Source organism: Acomys minous, assembly GCF_964271855.1.
Source record: "Acomys minous genome assembly, chromosome: 1".
NCBI lineage: Eukaryota > Metazoa > Chordata > Mammalia > Rodentia > Muridae > Acomys > Acomys minous.
In genome coordinates this window covers 78,151,533-78,173,353 of record NC_140483.1, presented here as the reverse complement: position 1 = coordinate 78,173,353, position 21,821 = coordinate 78,151,533, and the positions used below count along the sequence as shown (strand labels likewise).

At 39.6% G+C, this 21,821-nt stretch overlaps 1 protein-coding gene across 4 annotated transcripts in view; it reads right to left on the bottom strand.

Moving 5' to 3' along the window:
* LOC311591254 (contactin-associated protein like 5-1-like) overlaps positions 1-21,821 on the bottom strand; it is an 869,459-nt gene that overhangs the window by 399,590 nt on the left and 448,048 nt on the right. For 3 of the 4 annotated variants that reach the window (XM_084770689.1, XM_084770692.1, XM_084770691.1), the window contains exons 9-10: positions 8,222-8,371; positions 997-1,168 (exon numbers count right to left, since the gene is read on the bottom strand). In XM_084770689.1, the coding sequence (XP_084626815.1) occupies positions 997-1,168; positions 8,222-8,371 (322 nt within the window). The remainder of the gene's footprint in view (positions 1-996; positions 1,169-8,221; positions 8,372-21,821) is intronic. The other variant, XM_084770690.1, reaches the window with a different exon arrangement.

Sequence of the window (21,821 nt, the reverse complement as noted above, 5' to 3'; positions counted from 1 at the left end):
GTTTCCGTGCCATGCTGTGGCACTATCTCCTACCAGTTTCTTTCTACTGTCACCTTAGTCATGCCTGAATTTTCTTCAAACTTAAAGATGTAGTTTTATCACTTACCCAAACTTCTTTCATTTCATTCCTCAGTCTCACAGTTGTACCAAGGTACTGGCATCATGTGCCCTTACTGGCACCATATGTTTTACAAATCAGAGTATATTTCAGTTTGTAGCAATGGCTAAATAATGTCGATAAGGTTCTCTAACACCAGCACTTAGGTAAGCACTTAAATCCTCTTTACCCACTATATCATAGATATTTTAAGAGGAGTAAATAGAATGAGGAGAATGAAGTTGGAAAAAGAAACATGGCAAACTACTGCTGAAATTCAGCATTCATTCTTTTTGGTTTTCTAAATTTAAATTTAGAAACTTCCATCAGAAAAGGAGCCAAATACTAAGAGAGATGCCACTAGAAACTGGGTGTCATGCTAGATCTCTGGGTTATTGAATAAAAGTACTGATTCTCACTAGCCTACTGTCTGGTCTCTTCGGAACTAAGAGTGGGCAGGATTGGTGGCAGCTAGGATCAGCCATAGTCAGCTGAGGATATCATGTTGAGCATAGCAAAACCTTTAGCTTTATGTTTTCTGACACCTTGTGACATTATTGGAAGGATACCTAAACAGAGGAAGAATGCTTTATGCTTTACTGTCATCTTCAAAGTAATCAACTGTTGTTTATGCTTAAATTTTTAATTCGTTCACAAATTTGTGTTTTGATTTAATTTGCATATCCCATTTAAAGCAAGACAACATGAAGAGAGTCTCAAGTAATTTAAGCCATTTTCTCTGGGCCTGAAATCCCTTCAGAATAATTTTCCATTAGGCAACTCAATTATGTCTAATGTGGCTAATGTTGGTAAATTAGAATTTTGCTTAAAGAAACTCATATTTAGAACAGTGAGAATGCAAAAGGGTAGGGGATCACAGGAGACAAAACAATAATTACCTGTCTTTGATGCTACACAGATCAATGTGTAAATCACTAAAATTCCCCAGGGAACCTTGCTGAACTGAAATGAGGTCCTTGGGCTGGTTATCAATAAAGATGAGCCTCATGCAGCCTTGGAAAGCCTTAGTGGGATTTAAGCATTGGGAATCGGTGTGATTGTCAGGGCACCCTGTGGAACAGAGAAAAAAGATGAAGAACACTGAAATGATCTGTCATTTAATTGACAAACTATTGATTATAGACGTTAGGTCTAATTATTCGGGTACTTTTTTTTTAAGCAAAGCACACTTTTGTTGTAAATCCTACATAAGGAGGAGGGGCAGAAATGATGAAAATAGGGAACTCAGTGACTATACAAAGGAAAAAAGTGCCAAAAGGAATATCATTGGTATAACATTTACTTTAAACCCCACTACGTGTGTTGGAATGACCCTGCTCTTGGAGGTTGCAGTCCTCCAGTCTGGATAGACATTCTGAGCATGGTGTTAGATGCAGGATTCCCCCTCACTAGTAGGGCCTCCAGCTCTCTGTTTGGCATATATAGGTCCCTAACCATATTTGATATATTCACAACACCCTGCTAGCTTTCACCTTCCTGCACCTATAGCATAATTAGGAACTTTGTTCCCATTCATATGATAGGATCATGCTCCCAACTGTAAAATAAGCATCCTAAAAGTGCCAGGTTGCAACCAGTTATGAACCCACTCCCCAAGGGCTATACAGTCTTTATGCTACCTGATTAAAGTGGAAATAGCTCCTGAAGTGTTTCCTGAATTGCATGATCTCTGTTGTGCTTATGGCCTTCCAGACCCTGCATTTCATCTTCTGTTCCTCTTGCCTCAGTCCCATCATCCCACCAAGGGAAGAGGAGAATTACTGCTGATACATGTTGTAGGGCTAAGGACTGTGCCAGGAGAGATAAGCAGCCCATTACGAGTAAGAGTTTGGAAGGCTGAAGAGAGTAGTAGCTTCCAAAGTCCCTGGAACACCCCCACCTCCACTGCAGAGGTCAGTGGGTTATGAAACTAGTGGGTAATGAATCCAGGCTTCAGGCTCTGCTAATAGTCTCTTATACCCCCACCAACCAAGGAACACACAAACACATACATCATAGGCAACAGGTAGTGAAACACGGCCTGGCCTTTCCATCCTGAGGGCTGTTAACATTTTTTTATGCTTTACAAGCTTGTGCTCTTTAGGGCTCATCCCTCCCCTGAGTTGATTGTCCCAGGAAATTTTCAATTTACCTTGGAGACTCTAAGAACCTCCAACAGCACTCACCTCTTTTCTAACCATGGGAAACTCAACGTCACAGCAGAGAGATCCCCAAATTTGCTCCCTCAGAGCTTTACTTAAATCTACAAGACTTAACTTCTACCAAAAGGTTATACAGTACTTAACAAAACCTAAGCTTAAACCTCAGAATGATCTGTCGGGGGAAAGACACTAAAAAAAACAAACAAACCAAAAAAAAAAAATAACGCAAAAAATAACAACAACAACAACAACCAAAAAAAAAAAAAAAAAAAAAAAAAAAAGGACAGGACTCAAATGAATAGGAAGACCCAAAAAATTGTTCAGTAGCTCACCTACTGCCTTAGAAAAAACAATGATCTTAAGTGAAAAACCTGACTCCTCATAGAATGCACAGGATGACAACGGTAAACAAGACCAAGGTTCCTAAAAACACTCACAATACTCACTAACCTGGTACCTTCTTCAAACAGCAGAATTTTTTAAAGCTATATCAAGCTGTTCAAGAGGATGAGATTCATGCCTCATGGACCAAATCTGTCTTACAAAATTTATTGGTCCAGCGTTTCAGATTGTCCTACAAAAGATTCTAATTAAGCCTGGAATTTCTTAACATTTAGAAACTGGACCACAAATGCTTTTCTAAGCTTGTTCAATATAAACCAGTATACAAGACTCAAAAGATTTATGTGAATCTTCTTTCCCCGGCTCTGTGTTTATACAATGGGAGGCCCTATTTTGAGATGATTACCAAATACAAGATAGACAAGAAATTATATATATATATATATATCTATATATATATATATAGATATATATATATATATATATATATATATTCAACAGGTAGGACTACAGCAAGGACTATCCTCCCTGATCAGTTAGCAAACAGGAATTAAGAATAACTGTTCGGCCAGAATAATTTCCCCACAGCACGCTTTACTCCCTGATGTCTGCCATGCACTTCAGGCCATAGACAACCTAATTCCCTTGTCCACAGGACCTGGAGAGGCCTCTTCACAGGCCCTCTTGCAACAAACACCAACTGGGATCCTCCCAGAATGTATACTATACAAGCCAATTTAGATAAAAAGATAGCAGACTCTACTGCAAATGTAGTGCTCCTAAACAATCTTATCTGGGAAGGAATGACCCCAGAACATTGGCAACCATGCCTGGGACATTGTGGGACATGAACATTATGACAAATGGATTATACAAATGATATTTGGACTGCCTGTTATCAGGCCTCCTCCCTGGTCCAATCCTTTACAGACACAACACAGTTTAACTCAAAATTTTTTAAATATGAGAGTTTAGACACCGCAAAGGAAATTGCAAAAGAAGTAACTCAGCTGCCCTCAAATCTCCTAATTTTTCTAAATGAAATCACATTTCAGGTCTTCTTCTGTGCCTCTATAGCTGTCCTAATGCATCAATATCCCTCCACAGCTTCTACTGGGAGCTAAGCCCATGCTAAATCATGATAATATTGTTTCACAGGAAAAAAAACAAACAAGATCAAAAGGTCCTACTAGTTAAAACTCTCCAAACTGATATATTTCCCTCAAGAGAGCAGAATTAACTTCAGGGACTTGGTTTATAATGCTCCTGTTTCTTATCCAGTCAATTTCAAGAAGGTTGCCAAGACTTACAGAAAATCTTTTATGCAGGTCACATAATTAACATGACGTTTAACTCTTCAACTATTTTACACAAGTGGGATAAATGATAAAAGATGCTGGACCAGGACTGAGAGTCCTCTAACATCTGTCCCTTGCTTTCTGCACTGCCCAAAAATACATCAAGAATAATGCCGATGAAAAGAAAGATGACATTCAACATGTGGCTGACTACCTTCCCTCTGGACCCATCATAACACCTCTAACCATTTCTTCTGCACATCTACCAATAGACCTTTGCTGACAGCAATGCCAGTTAATACCATACTTTTGTACACCAGGACCACACAATGCTTTTCCTAGCTTGTTTTCACGTTCCTTCTCACTTTCAATGAAATGCCAACCCTACCCCTTTAACTCTCTTCTAGACCAAACTAATCCAATGGACCACTGATGTGCTGTCAATCAAACCATTAGTAGCTTAACTAGTGAATTAATTCTTCTCTTAGATCTCTGCTGTGCTTAGGCCTTCCAGATCCTGCATCTCAGCTTCTGCTCCTCTTGCCTCAGTGGACTGGTGGCAATCAGTCCCCTAGGGAGGAGGAAAACCACGTGTTTGTACATGTGTGCATGCATATGTGTGCATTCATGTGTGTTTGTGTGTGTGTGTGTGTATGTGTATGTGTGAGTGTGTTTGTGTATGTGTGTGTGTTTCATGTGGATACATGTAGAAGTCAGAGGTTGATATTAGGATGTCTTTCTCTATGACTTTTCATTTTTTAACATATTTCATTGTGAACCACAGGTTCACCAATATGCATGAGCTCCATGGATCTGCCAACACTCTCCACTTTACTTTTGTGACACTGCCTCTTAACCTATGTTGGAGCTTTCTGACTTGAGTAGGCTGAGTTGTTAGCCAGCCTCAGGATCCTGCTTATTTCAGCCTGGATAATGCTGGTATTTCAGGACTTCCATACCATGCACAGTATTTTAAATGGATACTGGGAATTCAAAATCAGCTTCTCATGTTTGTATGGCAACCAGTTTAACACCAGAATAAGGTATACACACACACACACACACACACACACACACACACACACACACACACACACACTTCTTTCCAGCTGGAAATCTACTTGTCTCTCCTTTGATGACATCCCTCCATGCTTCACATACTCTTAATAAGTGCTTGGGAATGTTGTTCTATCTCAAAGCACACATCTCAATTCACAATTCAATTCTGAATTATACTTTCTAAGGAAATTATGTTCTGGTAAAGACGGTAGCAGAATAATTGTCTGTTTAATTGGGGGGCATTAAGAGGATTAGCTCTTGAGAAAAGTACACTCAGGAGCCAAACAGGATTTTAGATATGCTTGCAAAGCAAATCCAGACATTAAAAGAATTACGGGCTCAACTGCACATAGTTATGGACTATAATAGCGCACAAGAAAGGTTAACACCAAACCTTTTAAAGACCGTTCTTTTAAAAATAAAAATGTGAAGGAAGAGGACCTCCTACCCTACCATACAATGATAGTCTATGAGGGTGGAGGACAGGAAGATACAAGTGAGAGGATAACAATTGGGATGTAATCTGAATAAATTATAAGAAAAAATAAAAAAGGGAAAAAACTAAGACAAAAAATGAACTAATAAATGCATTGCACCCATTTAGCATCAGCCAAGCCAACCAACTCCTCATTAAGACAGATGAAGACCAAGCAGGTGGATGAGTATGTGTGGTCTTAAGTTATCTCCATGGTCTTAATAGGTTCATAGCATATGGGAATGTGATCTTGAAAACATGGCAATAAGCCATAAATAAAGGGGAATTATTCAGCCACCTCTAATAGACAGTTACTCCAGGGCTGAAGGCCAGCAGCTGGTTAACAGCTCACAGGCACACTATAAAATGAAGAGATGGATGCTACAACTTCTAATTGAAGCTGTAGAGAGAATTTATGCAAGTTGAATATTATTGCTGAAGCTCATTTTTCACCTTCCTTAAGTTTACAGTTTGTGTGTAGAAGGTTTGTTAAAACTCTGATCAAATCATATATAAATCTTCATGTGCTAAGTTTAGCACCCCTGGAACCCCTTCCTCTACCAGAATTTAGCAATATCCTAACTGGGAGATGAGCAGCATTTTGCCTATATGATACGTAAGATGATTATTATAACATGATTACTCAAAGACATTTTGCTTGAGATAAATTCCTGACCATGATTCTCTCTCCATTGCTGAAACACAATATGTGATGTAGAGTGCACAGCTTGGAGTTGAGACCATTGCTCAGAATTCCTTTCCATTCATTTGCTTTCACTATGAAGATGCCTGGAACACAGATTTGAATCTGTTCCATACACTCCATGTCTCTACAACCTCCCAAAGTTTATTATAATTTTATTAGTCTTTGAGTGACAATGTACTTGTCTGTGGGTATGCAAGTGCCACAGTCAATACACTGAGATTAGAAGACAACCCAAGAAGTTGGAATTTTCTACCTTGTTTGAGAATGGATTGTCTCTTTGACACTGAATACATTAGGTGGGCTGACATGAGCGGCACAAAGATTAGTTGTATGCTACAGAGTCTGGCTTTTGAGGGCTCTAGGTATCTAAATCCAAGTCTTTATGCTTACACAACAAGCACTTTATGACTGAGCATTCTCTCCAACATACAGATCATTTTATTTCAACAAACAGCCTACCTTTATTATCTATCATATTGACATATTATCACCTAAAACTGTATGATACTACTGAGTATGGTATGGTGACTGTGGTAAGGATTGTGACTCTTCCTCACGCTAAAATGCAACCTTATCAATCTTGTCCCACACAGCTCCCTTCCAGGGAGACCATAAATACATATTCTGTACTTCTGCAAATATTTTTTTTCTGTTTCAATTCTGTCACAAATTTTCTTAGGAAGAAAGGAGTGATTTGTAGATTTTTGGACCTAAGAGACTACAAGTTTTGGCATTATAGCTCAGTGTAGAGTGCATGATTAGTATGTGGCAGGCTCCTGGTAACTGCAGTGTATGTTATACTGCTGTTATTATTTTTGTTACTATGTGTGAGCAGGACAGCATGCAGGCACGCATATGCCACCGTGCATGTATGAAACTCAGAAAACAGAATTGTAGAGACCATATTCTTCCCCACTACAGATTCCAAAGCTCAAATGCAAGTCCTCAGGTTTGAGCAACAAGTGTTTCTTCCCATGGAGTCATCTTGCTATCTCTTTAGTGGATGCTATTATGCAATGCTTGTCTCCAGTTACCACGTGGGAAGGAACTGTTCACTTTAGGGCAAGGCTGGCTCATTATCATATCTGCAAGCTATTTCCAAGGATCTGCCACTCTGCACCATGTAGATGAAAGGCAGTGGGAGAGTTGAATGTGCATAGGGTTGGATGCACATGCAGTGCTGTGTGGCTACCAGCTTTTTACATGCTGAGTAAGCCATTCAGCACTAAGGTTCACCAAACCTCATTATTCTCATTCTTTTACCTCCCAGCAATTCTGAAAATGAGTTTCTTCTAGGTGTTCTGGAAAGGAAGTTCAAGGATTATATCCTAAGAGCTCCAGTCCAGAGAGCCATAGGGACTAAGTGCCCTTTAGACATGGCTTCTGTAAGACAGACCACTGGCTAGAGAAGTAGCCACCATCTCTTTTAATAAAAGATGCCTTTAAAATACTCAACATGGGTGCATTGATGAAAATCGTAAAATGGCACATAAGCTTTGTCCACCCCAGTTTGTTTTTGTTTTTGGAACTGGGAGTGTTGCAAGGGTTCATCAAACATTAGAAACGGCATGGACTCAGAAGCAGCAGTGGCTCACCACTTCCCTGTGGAGCCCCGAACTCCTCTCCACCTTGTTCTGTTGCCTTCCATGGATGTGGATGATCTCTAAGTCATTGGAAAGGGGAAGAGAGGCTGACAATGTGAAGTGGCAGAGGAGTGGCCTAGATGTCTGAGCAGGTTGCTGATGCCGCCCATTTAAGTTTTTCTTCTTGCAGGTACTTGCTGACTCTCTGCTCCTATTCTCAAAGTATTCAGCTGAGTTTCTCCTTTCCAGTGTGATCAAGGAACTTCATGTGTTATGTAACCCAGCTTTAGTAGCCCCAGTTCTTTCTGCCCTCAGCACAGCCCTAAATAGCTTACATTTGCACAATTTTCTGAGGTTTTGTGTTTCTCACTGCTTGGTGCTTGAATGTGCCTGCCTGTGTGCATGCACAGATATAGGAAGGGTTGTCTAATTGACAAATCATGTAGTGCAATAATTTTTCTGCCTCTTTATTTGTAGTCTCAATGGCTAGCAAACTTACCTCCAAAGTAGTAACTATTTCCAGAATAAATCTGCAGCCGCGAGGTGTCTGAAGCTGGGGAAGCAGCATCATTATCCAGTGTGAGAGTAACGCGGTTTCTCCTGGCATTGATGCTGACAGAATGCCACAGGCCATCATTCAATGCACTGCCTACAAGAGAAACAGGAAGGGCAGTTCCATGAGGACCACCTCTCTCCTCCGCCTCAGAGCTTAGTCTCATTTCCTAAACCGTTTCTGATAGTTTCCCCTCAGAAAAAAATGAGGACTAACATAATATATGGGACATCTGTGCCAAATTAAGACATGCTGTATACTATTTAGTACAGTGTTGAGTAACTGCAGAGTTTACAAAGCTGAAAAAAAAAAGACAGTTAAAGTCCCTCAAAATGATACTAGGATTTGTACCCTCATCTATAGGTGGCATAGGTCATTTTAGTCCTCTGACTTTTCTAAAGTTTATATCCTGCTGTTAGTAAAAGCTTTCACACTTTTTTTTGGTTTGGTTGTTTGTTTATATCAATGGTTTTAAGAATCAAAAATGTGACTTAGCATATCCTATGGGAGCTCTCTAACACTGAGCTTCACTGGCTCTGGGAAATTATTGATTTAATTATAAGGGTTACTTTCTTAGTTTCCTTTTCCTATTTCTGTGATAAAATACCACGACAAAATTAATTCAAAAGATAACGGGTTTATTTCTTCTCATGGCTCAAGCATACAGGCCATAGTATCAGGGAAATTAAGGCAGTAGGAGCTTGAGGCAGGTGGTAATATCACAGCCACAATATGGAAACAGAGAAGGATGATGCATCCTGCTGCTTAGCTTGCTTTTTCTAATATATACAATGCAGGATTAGTTCTCCATCCCAGAGAATTGTCGAGCTACAGCTACAATGGGTCTTCCCACATCAACTATTTTATTCAAGGGAGCCCATAAGAGATATTCTCAGTCTCCCCTTAATTTCTGTAATCCTTGTTGGGTGTTACTGGGGCTTGCTCCTGGGTGAATTTAGATCCCGTCAAGGTGACAATTGACATTAATAATCTCAGCTATGCAAGGACAGTTTCATTTGAGAATATAATATGCTCTTGGCAAATCATCTTCAGTATCCTAGCAGCCTTCCCTTATACTCCACATTGCCTCATTCTCTAGACACTGTTGCTTCTTCTTTAGTGTCAGATTACTGAAGTGGACAAAATACATGCCATTGTGAGGCACAGGAAGTTTCCTACTGCAGTAAGGAAACAGATTAAGTGAATATCATCTGTAGAAATGTTTCCAAATTTAGTTGATTTTCTGTGTTTTGTGTATGTGGGGCGTGTGTGCACATGCGAGTGGAATTTTTCCTTCTACTGCCTGGTTCTGAGGAACTGAACTCATGTGGTCGGGTTTGGTGGCATGCACCTTGACTGGCTGAACTCTGGACTCAAATAGTTTTCCCTAAGTTTTCAGAGAACATTGCCAAGTCACCTGCCCTCCCTCAGCTCTGACTCATCACCTGAAAATATGACCATACTTAGTGTCATTGTTAAAAGGATAAAATAAGAGCAGAAAAAAATTCCCAGAGCATTTAGAGAGCCAAGAAGCTGCTCATGAAATACAAAGAGTCCTTGTCTTTGCCCCAGATCCCCTTCAGTGGTGCTGCAACACCAACCTATCTTACAGAGGAAACTTCATGAGGATGTAATCATGAAGGGCCAGTTATTTCCTTTCCAAATATTGTTACCTATGGAGACTACTACTTGTGTACGGTCCATTAAACACTGAGAAAAATCTGCCATACTGACTGCTCAGGCCACAATAACATGCAACTGATTCATGCTGTGCTCATCATTCAGATGGCCTCCAGTATGCCTGCTGTGTGCTGGGCTATCTTCATTCTCATACCCATAGTTTCCTCATGTGAAAAAGGAAGCACTCTCTGTCCTTAAAGATGGCTCTAGAGATTATAATTCCTACTATAGTGTATGTGCAGACACTATATCCAGACACTCATGTGAACTAAGACTGGTGGAAAGAACTACGTGTCTAAAACAGACTAGGGCCTTTGTAATTTGGAATGATTCACAGTAAAAAGTCAGGTATAATTGCCAAAAGGATTAAAACACCACCCTTTGATTTTTAAGCTAATGAGAAAGACAAAGAAACTAACAGTCCAACCAATGAACACCTAGCCTGATTCTGGTCATATCATGACTGTTTTCCCTCTTAAATTCACAGGATCTACAATTTTCCACATAAGATAGACACAAGATTTGTCCCATCAACACTCTGAATAAAGTGTGAGGAGCTTGAGATACCTCAACGCACCATAATTTCTACTCAGTTAATGGTTTTCGGATAACAGGGCATTTCTTTCAGTGTTATAGCCAAGAGTAAGGTACTTCAGAATGTGTAACTCCCCACCCACTCTCCTTGAACCAACATCAATGAAACTCATTGGGTTATTAAGTGCAAAGACAATGAAAGCAGAAGGGGAATTTGTTTGGAAGAGGAGGCATCAATAAGAGTGGAAAAGGGTAGGAGAAAAAGAGAGTAAAAAAATCAATGGGGGGTGAATATGCTCAAAATACACTACACTTGTGATTGAAAATGTTATAATGAACCAATTACATACAATGAATATATGCTAATAAAAAATTAAAGATAAGCTCAACAACAAAGAGTTGCAATTTATAGCACCAGGTGAGACAGTAGTGACAGGTAGAGAAGAAAGAGGTAATAAAATAGTATGCATAGGAATATTTCACAGAGTAGGTATGAGACAGTTCATAGTCCATTGAGCAAAAACTTTAGGAGACAACAACTGGCCAGATAATAAATAAATAGAAAATAGAAAAAGACAATAATAGAAAGAGAAATAGATGAGTGATGACAAAAATCAAAGCTGATAGGAAGAAAAACTTATCACCTAAGTCCTGGTGTGGCAGGATAAGAAGAGGGTCCATCAGGAGCCTTTAAAACAGGGTTTTGGAGAATACTTTACTCAAATCAATTTCCTCAAAAATCTCTATGGAGAAAATTTGAGCACTTGTACCTAAACAAACAAACACTACCAATAGCAAACCAATAACAACAACAAAAAAAGCCTTAACTTTAGTGGGGCTGAGATGGTTCAGAGGGCAGAATCCCTTGCACAAATCCAAGCTAGGATTTGTGTCTTGGCCATGGCGACTGTACTAATGAGGTAAAACTTCTGTCAGATGACAACCTAAAAGCCAAAACCAATAGCACAGCATTTATTATGCCAGTATGCTTGAGAAGGATGGGAGGTAGAGACAGGGTAATCCACAAAAGCTTGCAGGCTAGCTAGCACTGGTTACACAGCATGTTTTAAACCCTTTCTCACGACAAGGTACAAAGGTGAAGACCAACACTCAAAGCTTGTCCTCCAACTTTACATGCATACCCTGGTGCCCCAATACCTCTAAATAAGTAATCCCATAACCTCACACAGGAACACATGTATTTTCATCTCCCTGATACTTTTTATCTGCCCCTCCCACATACACACAAAGCAATGTATTTGAATGATTCTAATGAAAAAAAGAGATACAGATCCATGCCCTAGAGCAGAGGCACAAATGAGGGGTATTCAACTTGGGAATAACATGCAGTGGTGTATATTGTCAGAAGGTGATATGAGCATACAGGCAGCCCCTCGCAGTCCTAGCCTTCACTGAGAAGTGCTCTGGTAAGAAGGCAGAAGACTGTTTCCATGTTCTGGCTATTATGTATAAAGCAGCTATGAACATGGGTGAGCATATGCCCCTGTTGTGTGTTAGGGCATTTTCTGGGTATATTCCAAGGAGTGGGATAGCTGGGTCTTAAGGAAGCCCTATTCCCATTTTTCTGAGAAAATGCCAGATATCTTTCCAAAGTGGTTGTACTAGTTTGCATTCCCACCAGCAATGAAGGAGTGTTCCTCTCTCTCATCCTCGCCAACATGTGGGGGCATTTGAGTTTTTGATCTTAGCCATTCTGATGGGTGTAAGGTGGAATCTCAGTGTCGTTTTGATTTGCATTTCTCTGATGAGTAACGAGGATGAGCATTTCTTTAAGTGTTTCTCGGCCATTTGATATTCCTCTGTTGAGAATTCTCTGTTTAGTTCCAAGCCCCATTTCGCAATTGGGTTGTTTGGTTTTGTGTTTAATTTCTTGAGTTCTTTATATATTTTGGATATTAAACCTTTGTCAGATGAAGGGTTGGTGAGATCTTTCGCAGTCTGTAGGCTGTCGCTTTTTTCTCTTGACAGTGTCTCCTGACTTACAGAAGCTTCTCTGCCTCATGAGGTCCCATTTATTAATTGTTGACATTAAGGCCTGGGTCCCTCAGTAGAAGAATGGATTAAGAAACTGTGGTACATTTACACTATGGAGTATTACCCAGCTATTAAAAACAAGGAATTCACGAAATTTGTGGATAAATGGATTGAGCTAGAAATGATCATAATGAGTGAGTTAACCCAGAAGCAGAAAGACTCAAATGGTATATACTCACTTATATCTGCATATTAGCCCAAGGGGCATGTCCCACGAAAGCCTTCACTTACCAGGAAACTGAGACAGAGGGGAGGACATTTTATTGGGACTCTAGATGAGAGAAGCATGGGAGAATGGCAAAGTAGAAGGATCCAGAGGGTCCTAGAAACCTACAAGTAGAACATTATGATAGGCAGATTTGGGCCCAGGGGTCCCGCTCAAACTAAGGCGCCAGCCAAGGACAATACAGGCGGTAAACTTTAAACCCCTACCCAGATCTAGCCAATGGACAGAACATTCTCCACAGTAGAGTGGAGAGTGGGATATGACTTTCTCACATACTCTGGTGCCTCACCTTTGACCATGTCCCCTGGAGGGGGAGAACTGGTGGCACTCAGAGGAAAGACAGCAGGTTACCAAGAAGAGACTTGATACCCTATGAGCATATACAAGGGGAGGTAATCCCCCTCAGGAACAGTCATAGGGGAGGGGAATAAGGGAAAAATGGGAGGGAAAGAAGAATGGGAGGATACAAGGGATGGGATAACCATTGAGATGTAACAAGAATAAATTAATAAAGGAAAAAAAATTAAAAAAAGACAAATCTGGGGTTGTAGTTCAATGTCTACAGAATCTGTCCAGCATTCAAAGGCCCTAAGTTCAATCTCAACAACATGCAACCCAGCAGAAAGACAAGGCAGAAGTAACATTAATTATTCATAAATTAGAAAGAACTCTCTCCATCAGATTGCTCCCCTTCCCAATCTTCCTGAGATAAACAGCTCTAGTGAGGAAGCATCTTTCAAGGAGAAAAAGGCTGTGGTAAGAGCATTTTACTGGGGCTCCTGCTGTGGGATCCAACAGATGTTGCAGAAACTGAAGTTTAGAAGATCCTCAGTCATGGCACGGCACCTGGATGGTGGCAAAGTTCTCCAATTTTAAAGTGATGTCAACCCAAATAGCAACTTCTTACAAGAACCAACGTTTACACACCTGTTTCTAAAGGCATGGTATGTTGATTCTCAGTATCTGACCTAGACAACACTGGACAGACTCAGAACTTACTAACCAGCTTTGGCCTGTCTTCCATCCAACCTTATTTTTTTTCTCACAGGAATGAAGTCACAGATTCAGAGAAATTTCTTCTCCAAGAAATGACATAAAATGGAAACAACTCTCCAATAATAGCAAATCCCAATACCTAGCTGGGAAATTCTCCTCTTTAGCAGCCCTTATTCCAAACAGAACATTTCTATACTGAGGATGAGAAGGGAGAATACACAGAGGGACTATGAGTAGACAGGCATAACTAGGTCTCCTGTATGAATTTATTACACATTGCAATTTTCAACACTGACTGTCCCCAAGATTGAATAAGGGATTTGCCTCCCTAGGGAATCCAGGAAGGGATTTCCTGGGAGGACTCTGTGAGGAGTGAAGATCCTTCCATGGTGGATGGTAATTTTCCATGGCAGCCAAGACATAGGGAGATCCCAGAGAATCATGTTATTGCTCTGCCTATCTATCTTCACAGGCCAATTGTGAGTGTGTCTACACCGCTGCTGCCTCCACTGCTGCTGTTGCTACCATTTTTTGCTGGCAACTGAATCTAGTTCATATAGCCTTCTAACAAAGACTAAAGAGCAGCAGCTCTCCAAAATCCTGGAGGCTTTCATCACCAGACTGGAACACCTGATACATGAGCCTCATGGACTGAGCTGATACTGGCTTTTCAACCTTTTGTACTGTATGAAAACTACTGTTATACTAGGCATCTGAAACTTTGTAAGCCAATCTAAAAATATCCTTTACAGCATACAGTATGTTGGTTATACTGCTCCAGAGAACATTGGCTAATACATGCATATCACACATTTTTAGAGGATTGCCCATCCGTTATCAAACCTAAGCTCATGAACGAACAGATGTCAGTGGCCCTGTGCATTGTTTTTTTCCCCCAGAAAACTCTCCATTTGGTTAAAACTTGAACAAGTATATTAAAAAAATCAGTGTCCATCCATTTTTCTTTCTCGAGTGCTAGTCATGACTCTCATGATTGATAGCTGTAGGGAACTGGCCACTCCCTTCTGCCTCTAGGGAGTGTGAGAGGATCTAGAGTAGTGGTTCTCAACCTGGGGGTTGAATGACTCTTTCACAGAGGCCACATGTCACACATTTGCATTGTAATTCATAACAGTAGCAAAATTAGTTACCAATACCACTATGCCTGGCCAGCCTTAGTTTTCATTTTCTAACTGTTTTAATGAAATATAATCCATATGACAGATATTACAACTCAACAGCTTTTAGTATGGTCAGATTTCTGAAACCATTTAAAAATATTTTCCATTTTGTTAACCTATAACATTAGGCCTACTCATTTATCTGTCTCTTTACACTAGGAATTTGCCTTTTCACAAGTATAACACACAGTATTTTTCACTTTGTTACTGATTTACTTAGCTTTAAGAATGTAAGTTTAACCCATTTGTAAAGCAAAACTATATATTTGTGGCTAAATTATATTCCATTGTGTAGCTATTTCATATTGTGTTTATTCATTCACTGAACTCAATAATTGTGTTGCTTTCAGGTTGAATTAGGGCAAATAATTATGCTGTGCATATTTTAGAATTTATATTTGTATGAGTGTTTGTTCTCTAGTCTCTGTGTGTACATTGCGTGTGACATTTCTGGGTTACAAGGCAATTCCACATGACTGCCTTTGGAGAACCACAGAACAATTTCTCAAGTAGATTTATTAGTTTACACTTCCACTGGACCACTTAAACTTATTTGTGTGTGTGTGTGTGTGTGTGTGTGTGTGTGTGTGTGTGTGTGTGTGAATATCTGTGCAAATAAACAGAAGACTTGATTTTTAATGTATTATATATATATATATATAAATATTATGCCTGCTGTGCACTGCATACATGTCCTTGGAGCATAGAAGAGGGCATCAGATCCTGTGTTATGGGAATTACAGATGGCTGTGAGCTACCATATGGATTCTGGGATTTGAAAACAGTTATTTGCAAGAGTAATCAGTAGCTAGTAGTTAGTACCTCTTAACTGCTGAGTCTCCATATCTCTGGCCCCTCAACCTTGAATTTTGGAATAAGGTCTCTCCATGGTCATAGGCTTACTAAGTTGGCTAGGCTGGCTGGCCACAGAACCACAGAGATCCACCGATTTTTGTTTTTCCAGCCCTAGATTAATGGTACACATTGCTACACCCTCTTTTTAAAGGTGGGACTTATGCTTTAATGCATATACCATCTCTCTAGTCCCCATGACTCCATGAAGAAGGAACAGTAGTCATTTTTGCTTAGGATATTAATGCCTTGGCATGTCATGATCAGCTGTAGCTACCCAAGGTTCTCAGTTACACACAGAGGCAGGAGGAGCACAGCTCAGGCTGGAACATAGATCCTGAGCCTTCTATTGTCAACCCTGGATAAACATGTTGCAGTCATTTTTCTACTCATTCCCCTTTAGACCATACCCTTGCCCTTATAATTTGCAGGAACTTAGACATATTTCTTAATCTTTGTAAACCTGTTTCCTCCTCTGTAAAACATATACAATAGACTGGGATGTTACTTATAAGTGTGGACTTCCTAGTCCCGAGAAAACTCAATTCAGCTGTTTTCCCAGAGTGGAACATCATCTACAATTACTTATCAGTTTTGAAGTACTTTCAATTTTTGTAAGAACCACAAAGGGAATACAAAAATAGATAGATAGTTGATAGATAGATACATAGACAGACAGATAGATAGATAAGACTATTTCAAAATGCCAGTCATATGGTAGAAGAACATATTGTGATTACTGGGACCATTATAATCTATTTCCTGAGCCATCCTTTCTTTGGGCAGCAGTTGTTTACCCATTATCAAATGCTATTAACTCTTCCTTGTATAATAGACTGGATTACCACATTTTTTAGTATTTTCTTCTACAGAGACCAGTCTCAAACTCATGATTTTCCTACTTCTGCTTCTTAGTTTTGGGACTAAAGACAAATGCCATCAGACCCAGCCACGGACAAAGCATGTGCACATGCTCCTAAGGTATACAGGGAAGCTGGAAAATGAACTGAGACTCTAGGAAAGAGAAATATAGGAGACACGGAAATAGAAGGACCCAGAGGGTCTTAGAAACCTACATGAAGAACATCTCCATGGGTGGATTGAGGCCCAGGAGGATTTGCTCAGACTATTGCACTAACCAAGGACAATACAAGTAGTAAACATCAAAGCCCTACTCTGATCTACCCAATGGACAGGACATTCTCTACAGTTATGTGGAGAGTGAGGACTGACTCTGAAATGAACTCTGGTTCCCCATATTTGACCACCTCCCCTTGGTAGGGAGGCCTGATGGCACTCAAAGAAAGAATAAGTAGGCTACCAAGATGAGACTTTATAGCCTATGACCGTATAGTGGGGAAGGAGGTCTCCCTCGTTCATAGACCTAGAGGAGAGGAATAGGGTGAAAGCAGGAGGGAGGATACAAGTGATGGAATAACAATTGAGCTGTGATCCGAATAAATTGATAAAAATCAAAATTAAGAAAAAAGAAAGCTCCTGCTTGTTTTATGTTCCATTTGGAAGCAAGCCGCAATATGTCTCCATTTTCCAATAGCCATCTGTACATGAGATTCCTATGAAGTTACGTTAATACATTCAGCTATCCATGTAAACCAGACAGCAGGACACATCTTATTTACTGCAACCTCTATATCTACCTTCCTGTCTCCTCTCTTGTCCACATCCATCCTCTACTTTCCAAGATGCTTTACTCTGCATGAATCCTCCTATAAACTGTAGGAACAGGGTGCAAGTGCCTCTTGACTTTATATTACAGTCACGTATATAACACAGAATAGATCACAGCCACTAAATGGCTTATTAACTTTAATAAATGAAAAATATGCAGGCAATCACAGTGGTTGAAAGTAGAATAGTAAAATAACCCTGTCGACCTGCACAAGACTGAACCAATCAAGATGTTTTTATGCAGCAAGAAGGGGCTTCTAGGCGTTAACAGTGACAATGGAGGGAGGAAACAATGTTTTTAGTTGTGTAGTCACTGGTACATTGTGCATGCTCCTGTAAGTGACCCCTCCTACATGGTTCTGTATTCAATCCTCAGTATAGTTATTGGTACACTTAAAAAAGGGCGTGGTAGCAGGACCATTTGGGAAAAGCACCAGCAAGAGTGTGAGAGACAAAAAAAGGACAATAAGGTAGAAATGATAAAAATACCTACATATACCTGTGAACATGTTATAATGAAACCTACAATTACAGGCCAATAAACAATTAAAAAAATCAATTGTAGAAAAAAGCCAAACAAGGTATTTCCTCTCAAATGCACTGGTCCTCAACAATTTCTTATAAATATCTGTAAAATTCCACTGTCTGATCCATTCAGTTGGGTCACGTGATTTATAGCTTTGTGCTCTTACTTAACAATTTGTCTGTGTAAGCCTTCTGTTTCCAGTGGAATGAAGAATAGCTGGGGGTCAGAGTGTGAGTCATGTTTCTGTGTCTCCCTTGGCATCATCAGGGCCGTGTCTTGCCCTCTCTAAATACCTGTTGATTGATAGAGCATCTGAGCAGAAGAAACTCCCCTGCCAAATATCAGCAGCAAGCACTCGCACTGCATTGCCATGAATGACAGGCTCAAGCTGTCCTAGTGGTACAAACCTGGCTCATGATTCAAGGCACCAAGGATCTAGAAGCTTTTGATTAGTGGATGAGGGAATGACTGTACAGTGTTGTCATCATTAGTGTCTGTCAAAAAACTGAGGTTGAATGTGATGATGCTGTTTTATTAGCACAGACAGAAATGTCCAGTTGCAGCTGCTGCATGCTAAAATTATGTTCAAGCCCAAGACTATTTCTAACCATCAAGCTACACTCCAATATTGACAAGGCCTGCTTCTTCAGTGCCCATTCTATTCTGATGTTTGATATACATCTATCCCACAAGTCTTAGTTAGGACTTTATTGCTATAGACACCAGACCAAGGCAACTCTTATATGGGCAAACATTTCATTGAGGCTGGCTTACAGTTTCAGATGTTCAGTTCATTCTTATCATGGTGGGAATCATGGCAACATGCAGTCAATCATGGTGCTGAAGGAGCTAAGAGTTCTGATCCACAGGCAGCAAGGTGAAGACTGAATGTGTTTTTATTCTGAGTATACCTTGAACATTTAAGATCTCACCTCCACAGTGAGACATTTCCTCTACCAAGGCCATACCTCCTCCATTAAGGCCACACTTCCTAATAGTGGCTATCCCTATAGCCAAGCATTCAAACACATGAATCTATAGGAGGCAAACCTATTCAATACACTACACAAACCTCTCATGGAATCTTATATGGCTGTTTTTCATCATACATCTCTTTTCTGATGGTAACTTACTTCTCCTCATTCATTGCTTGGTTAAATTTGATTCGTTCTGAACTTTAAAGAGGAAGCCTTCCTTTCCTCTCACATCATATGTCTTTCCCATACCTTCCCTGTAACCTGCACTTCTATGTTTCACCTGCAAATTACATTCAGGATCTGCTGGGGCATACAACTTTCCTTCAGTCTCCATCATTATACCTGTACAGGATACAGATTCCTAAAGCTTAAATTAAAAGGAAGCAAAATAAAAAATAGAAAGGAATTACCAAAATGGAAACTCAGAAATTGAAGGAAAGTGATGGCATGTGTAGCTAATAAATTATTCTCTATTAATAATAATACTTAATCGTCGTCATCATCATCATCATCATCATCATCATCATCATCATCATCATCATCTCACTTCTCAGATCCATGCTGGAGTAAGCATGGAGAAACCAAAATGAATCAACAAAGTCAATTTCATCATTTATATTTATCAAGCATGAAAAAGGTACAAATATAATAGAAACTACTAGGCTGTAATATATTTTCAATTTGGCCTTAATATATGGTTAGGGGCATGGTAGCTGTCTACTGTCTACTTAACACAGTGCAGCATCATCTGAGAGGGGAATCTCAGTAAGGAGTTGCTGTGATCAGGTTGCAATATAGGTCTGTGGGGAATAGCGTGTTTGTTGATTGACACAGGTGGATCTGGTTTATTGTGTATGTGTGGGTTCCATTCCCTCAACTAGTGGTACTTAGGATTGATCCTCATAATTTGCCAATAAACAGCGTTCTTCCATGGTTTCTTATTTAGGTACTTGCTGGAGATCTTGCCTTGATTTTCCTCAAAGATGGACTATGGCTTATGAGTTGAAATAAACTTCTTTCCCACATATTGCCTTTGATCTGACTGTTTAATCAGAACAACAGACTTGAAACTAGACATATTGAAAGTCCAGTCCTGCATATCCCAATTGCTCATAACCTGGAATGTCTCTACACAGTTTTGTCAATTGAATCTCAAACTCTGTGTGTAATCAGACAGCCTGATGTGAGAGTCAAAGCTCTTGGCTCTGTGTTTATGTGCCATCACTAATAGGATTTTCTCCTCAATATGATTTTAGCTAAAACACTGAGCCATGAATTACAATTTATTGGAAGCTGAGGATGAATTCCTGGACTCAATTTATTTATGTGCAGATGGAGGCTAGTTACAGTGGGCTTATAAAGGGGCAGTATTAGGGGAGCCACTGTTAATTTCAAAGATGTAGACTATAGGCATCTGTCCACTAGTATTAGTAAGGGTGAACTCTTTGATCCTTTTAACATGGCCATCTCCTTACCCCTTAGCTCTAGTGGCTAGGATTTAATTAATATTTATACTGAGTGCATATATTTCTTACGTTTGAAATATTTTACAACATCTAATTGTTGTAATGCAATTTTCTAAAATCGCTGCTAGCTCCTTTTCCCTTTTAGAATTCATATCTTTCACAATCATTGGTGAGTCAATCCATGCATTCATTGTGTGGTGACTATGGAATAAAATCTTGAATGACCTAAGCCAAAGACATTTCCATCCAATAAATTGTGTATCTCAGGCATTTTCTCTTCTTGGCATAAAGCTAACTAACAGAAGATTATAATAAAAATGCTCACATTTAAATACTTGTCTTTTAATTTTCTATAGATGACCAAAAGCTATACATTTGGCCTCTCTGGTATATACAAACATCTCTCTTAAAAACTGTGTTATCACATATACAAGGTTCTGTTTTCTCACTCTATTTATTACAGTAAAGATTTAGATTTGAGAAGCATGGAATCTTATCTCTTAGAAGTTGTATTGCCTCTCGATACCTCTTTCAGTGGGGACCAGAACTTCAACATAACTCTTCAAAATATAGTCAAGATCCAAAATACTATATCTACTTTGAGTCACACTAGAATATTGAGTGTGCTTGAATGTGTGAGCATGCTTGTATTGCCACAGGACTTCTAGAACATAGAGAATACAAAAAGACTTAACAGAACTGACTTCATCTCATGGAGACAGAAAAAAAAAAAACCCAAAGCTATTATCAGGATCTTTGAAGATGGCACAAACTTTCTTAAAGATGGGGACTTTCATATGTATTATAAAGGATTTGGCACTGGGTACTCCTCCCTAAGTCAGATGGGTCTAACATCCAAAGACAATTCTTGCTTTGCCGACCTTCTTAAAAATACCAAGGAATGGAGTTCACCCAATTTTCTCTTTGAGATCTTGCAGACAGATTAGCCAAAGTGTCTGTAAAATGTAGACACTCTCTCCCTTTGTTGAGAGAGGACAGAGGTGTCTCCAGAACTGGACTTCCCTAGCCTGGCAGCCAAGTAGGGCCCTTTTCAACAGCAGTTCAACAAATGAACATACAAAACCGTAATCACTGAATCATACATACATAAGAATTAAAATGGTAGAACATGAGGCTAGCATGGTATTCATCCCTGTAACCCCAGAACTCAAAGAAATAAGGCAAGAAAACTCAGAACTCAAGGCTAGCTATGCTCTAAAGCAAGATCCCATCTTGAAACACAAAAAGAAGAGAAGAGAAAAAAGAAAGAAGAGAGGAAGAGAAGTAAAGAGGAAAGAGGAGAGGGAGGGAGGTAAAAAGGAAAAATGAGAGGGAAGAAGATATAAAAGAAGGGAGAAAAAGAG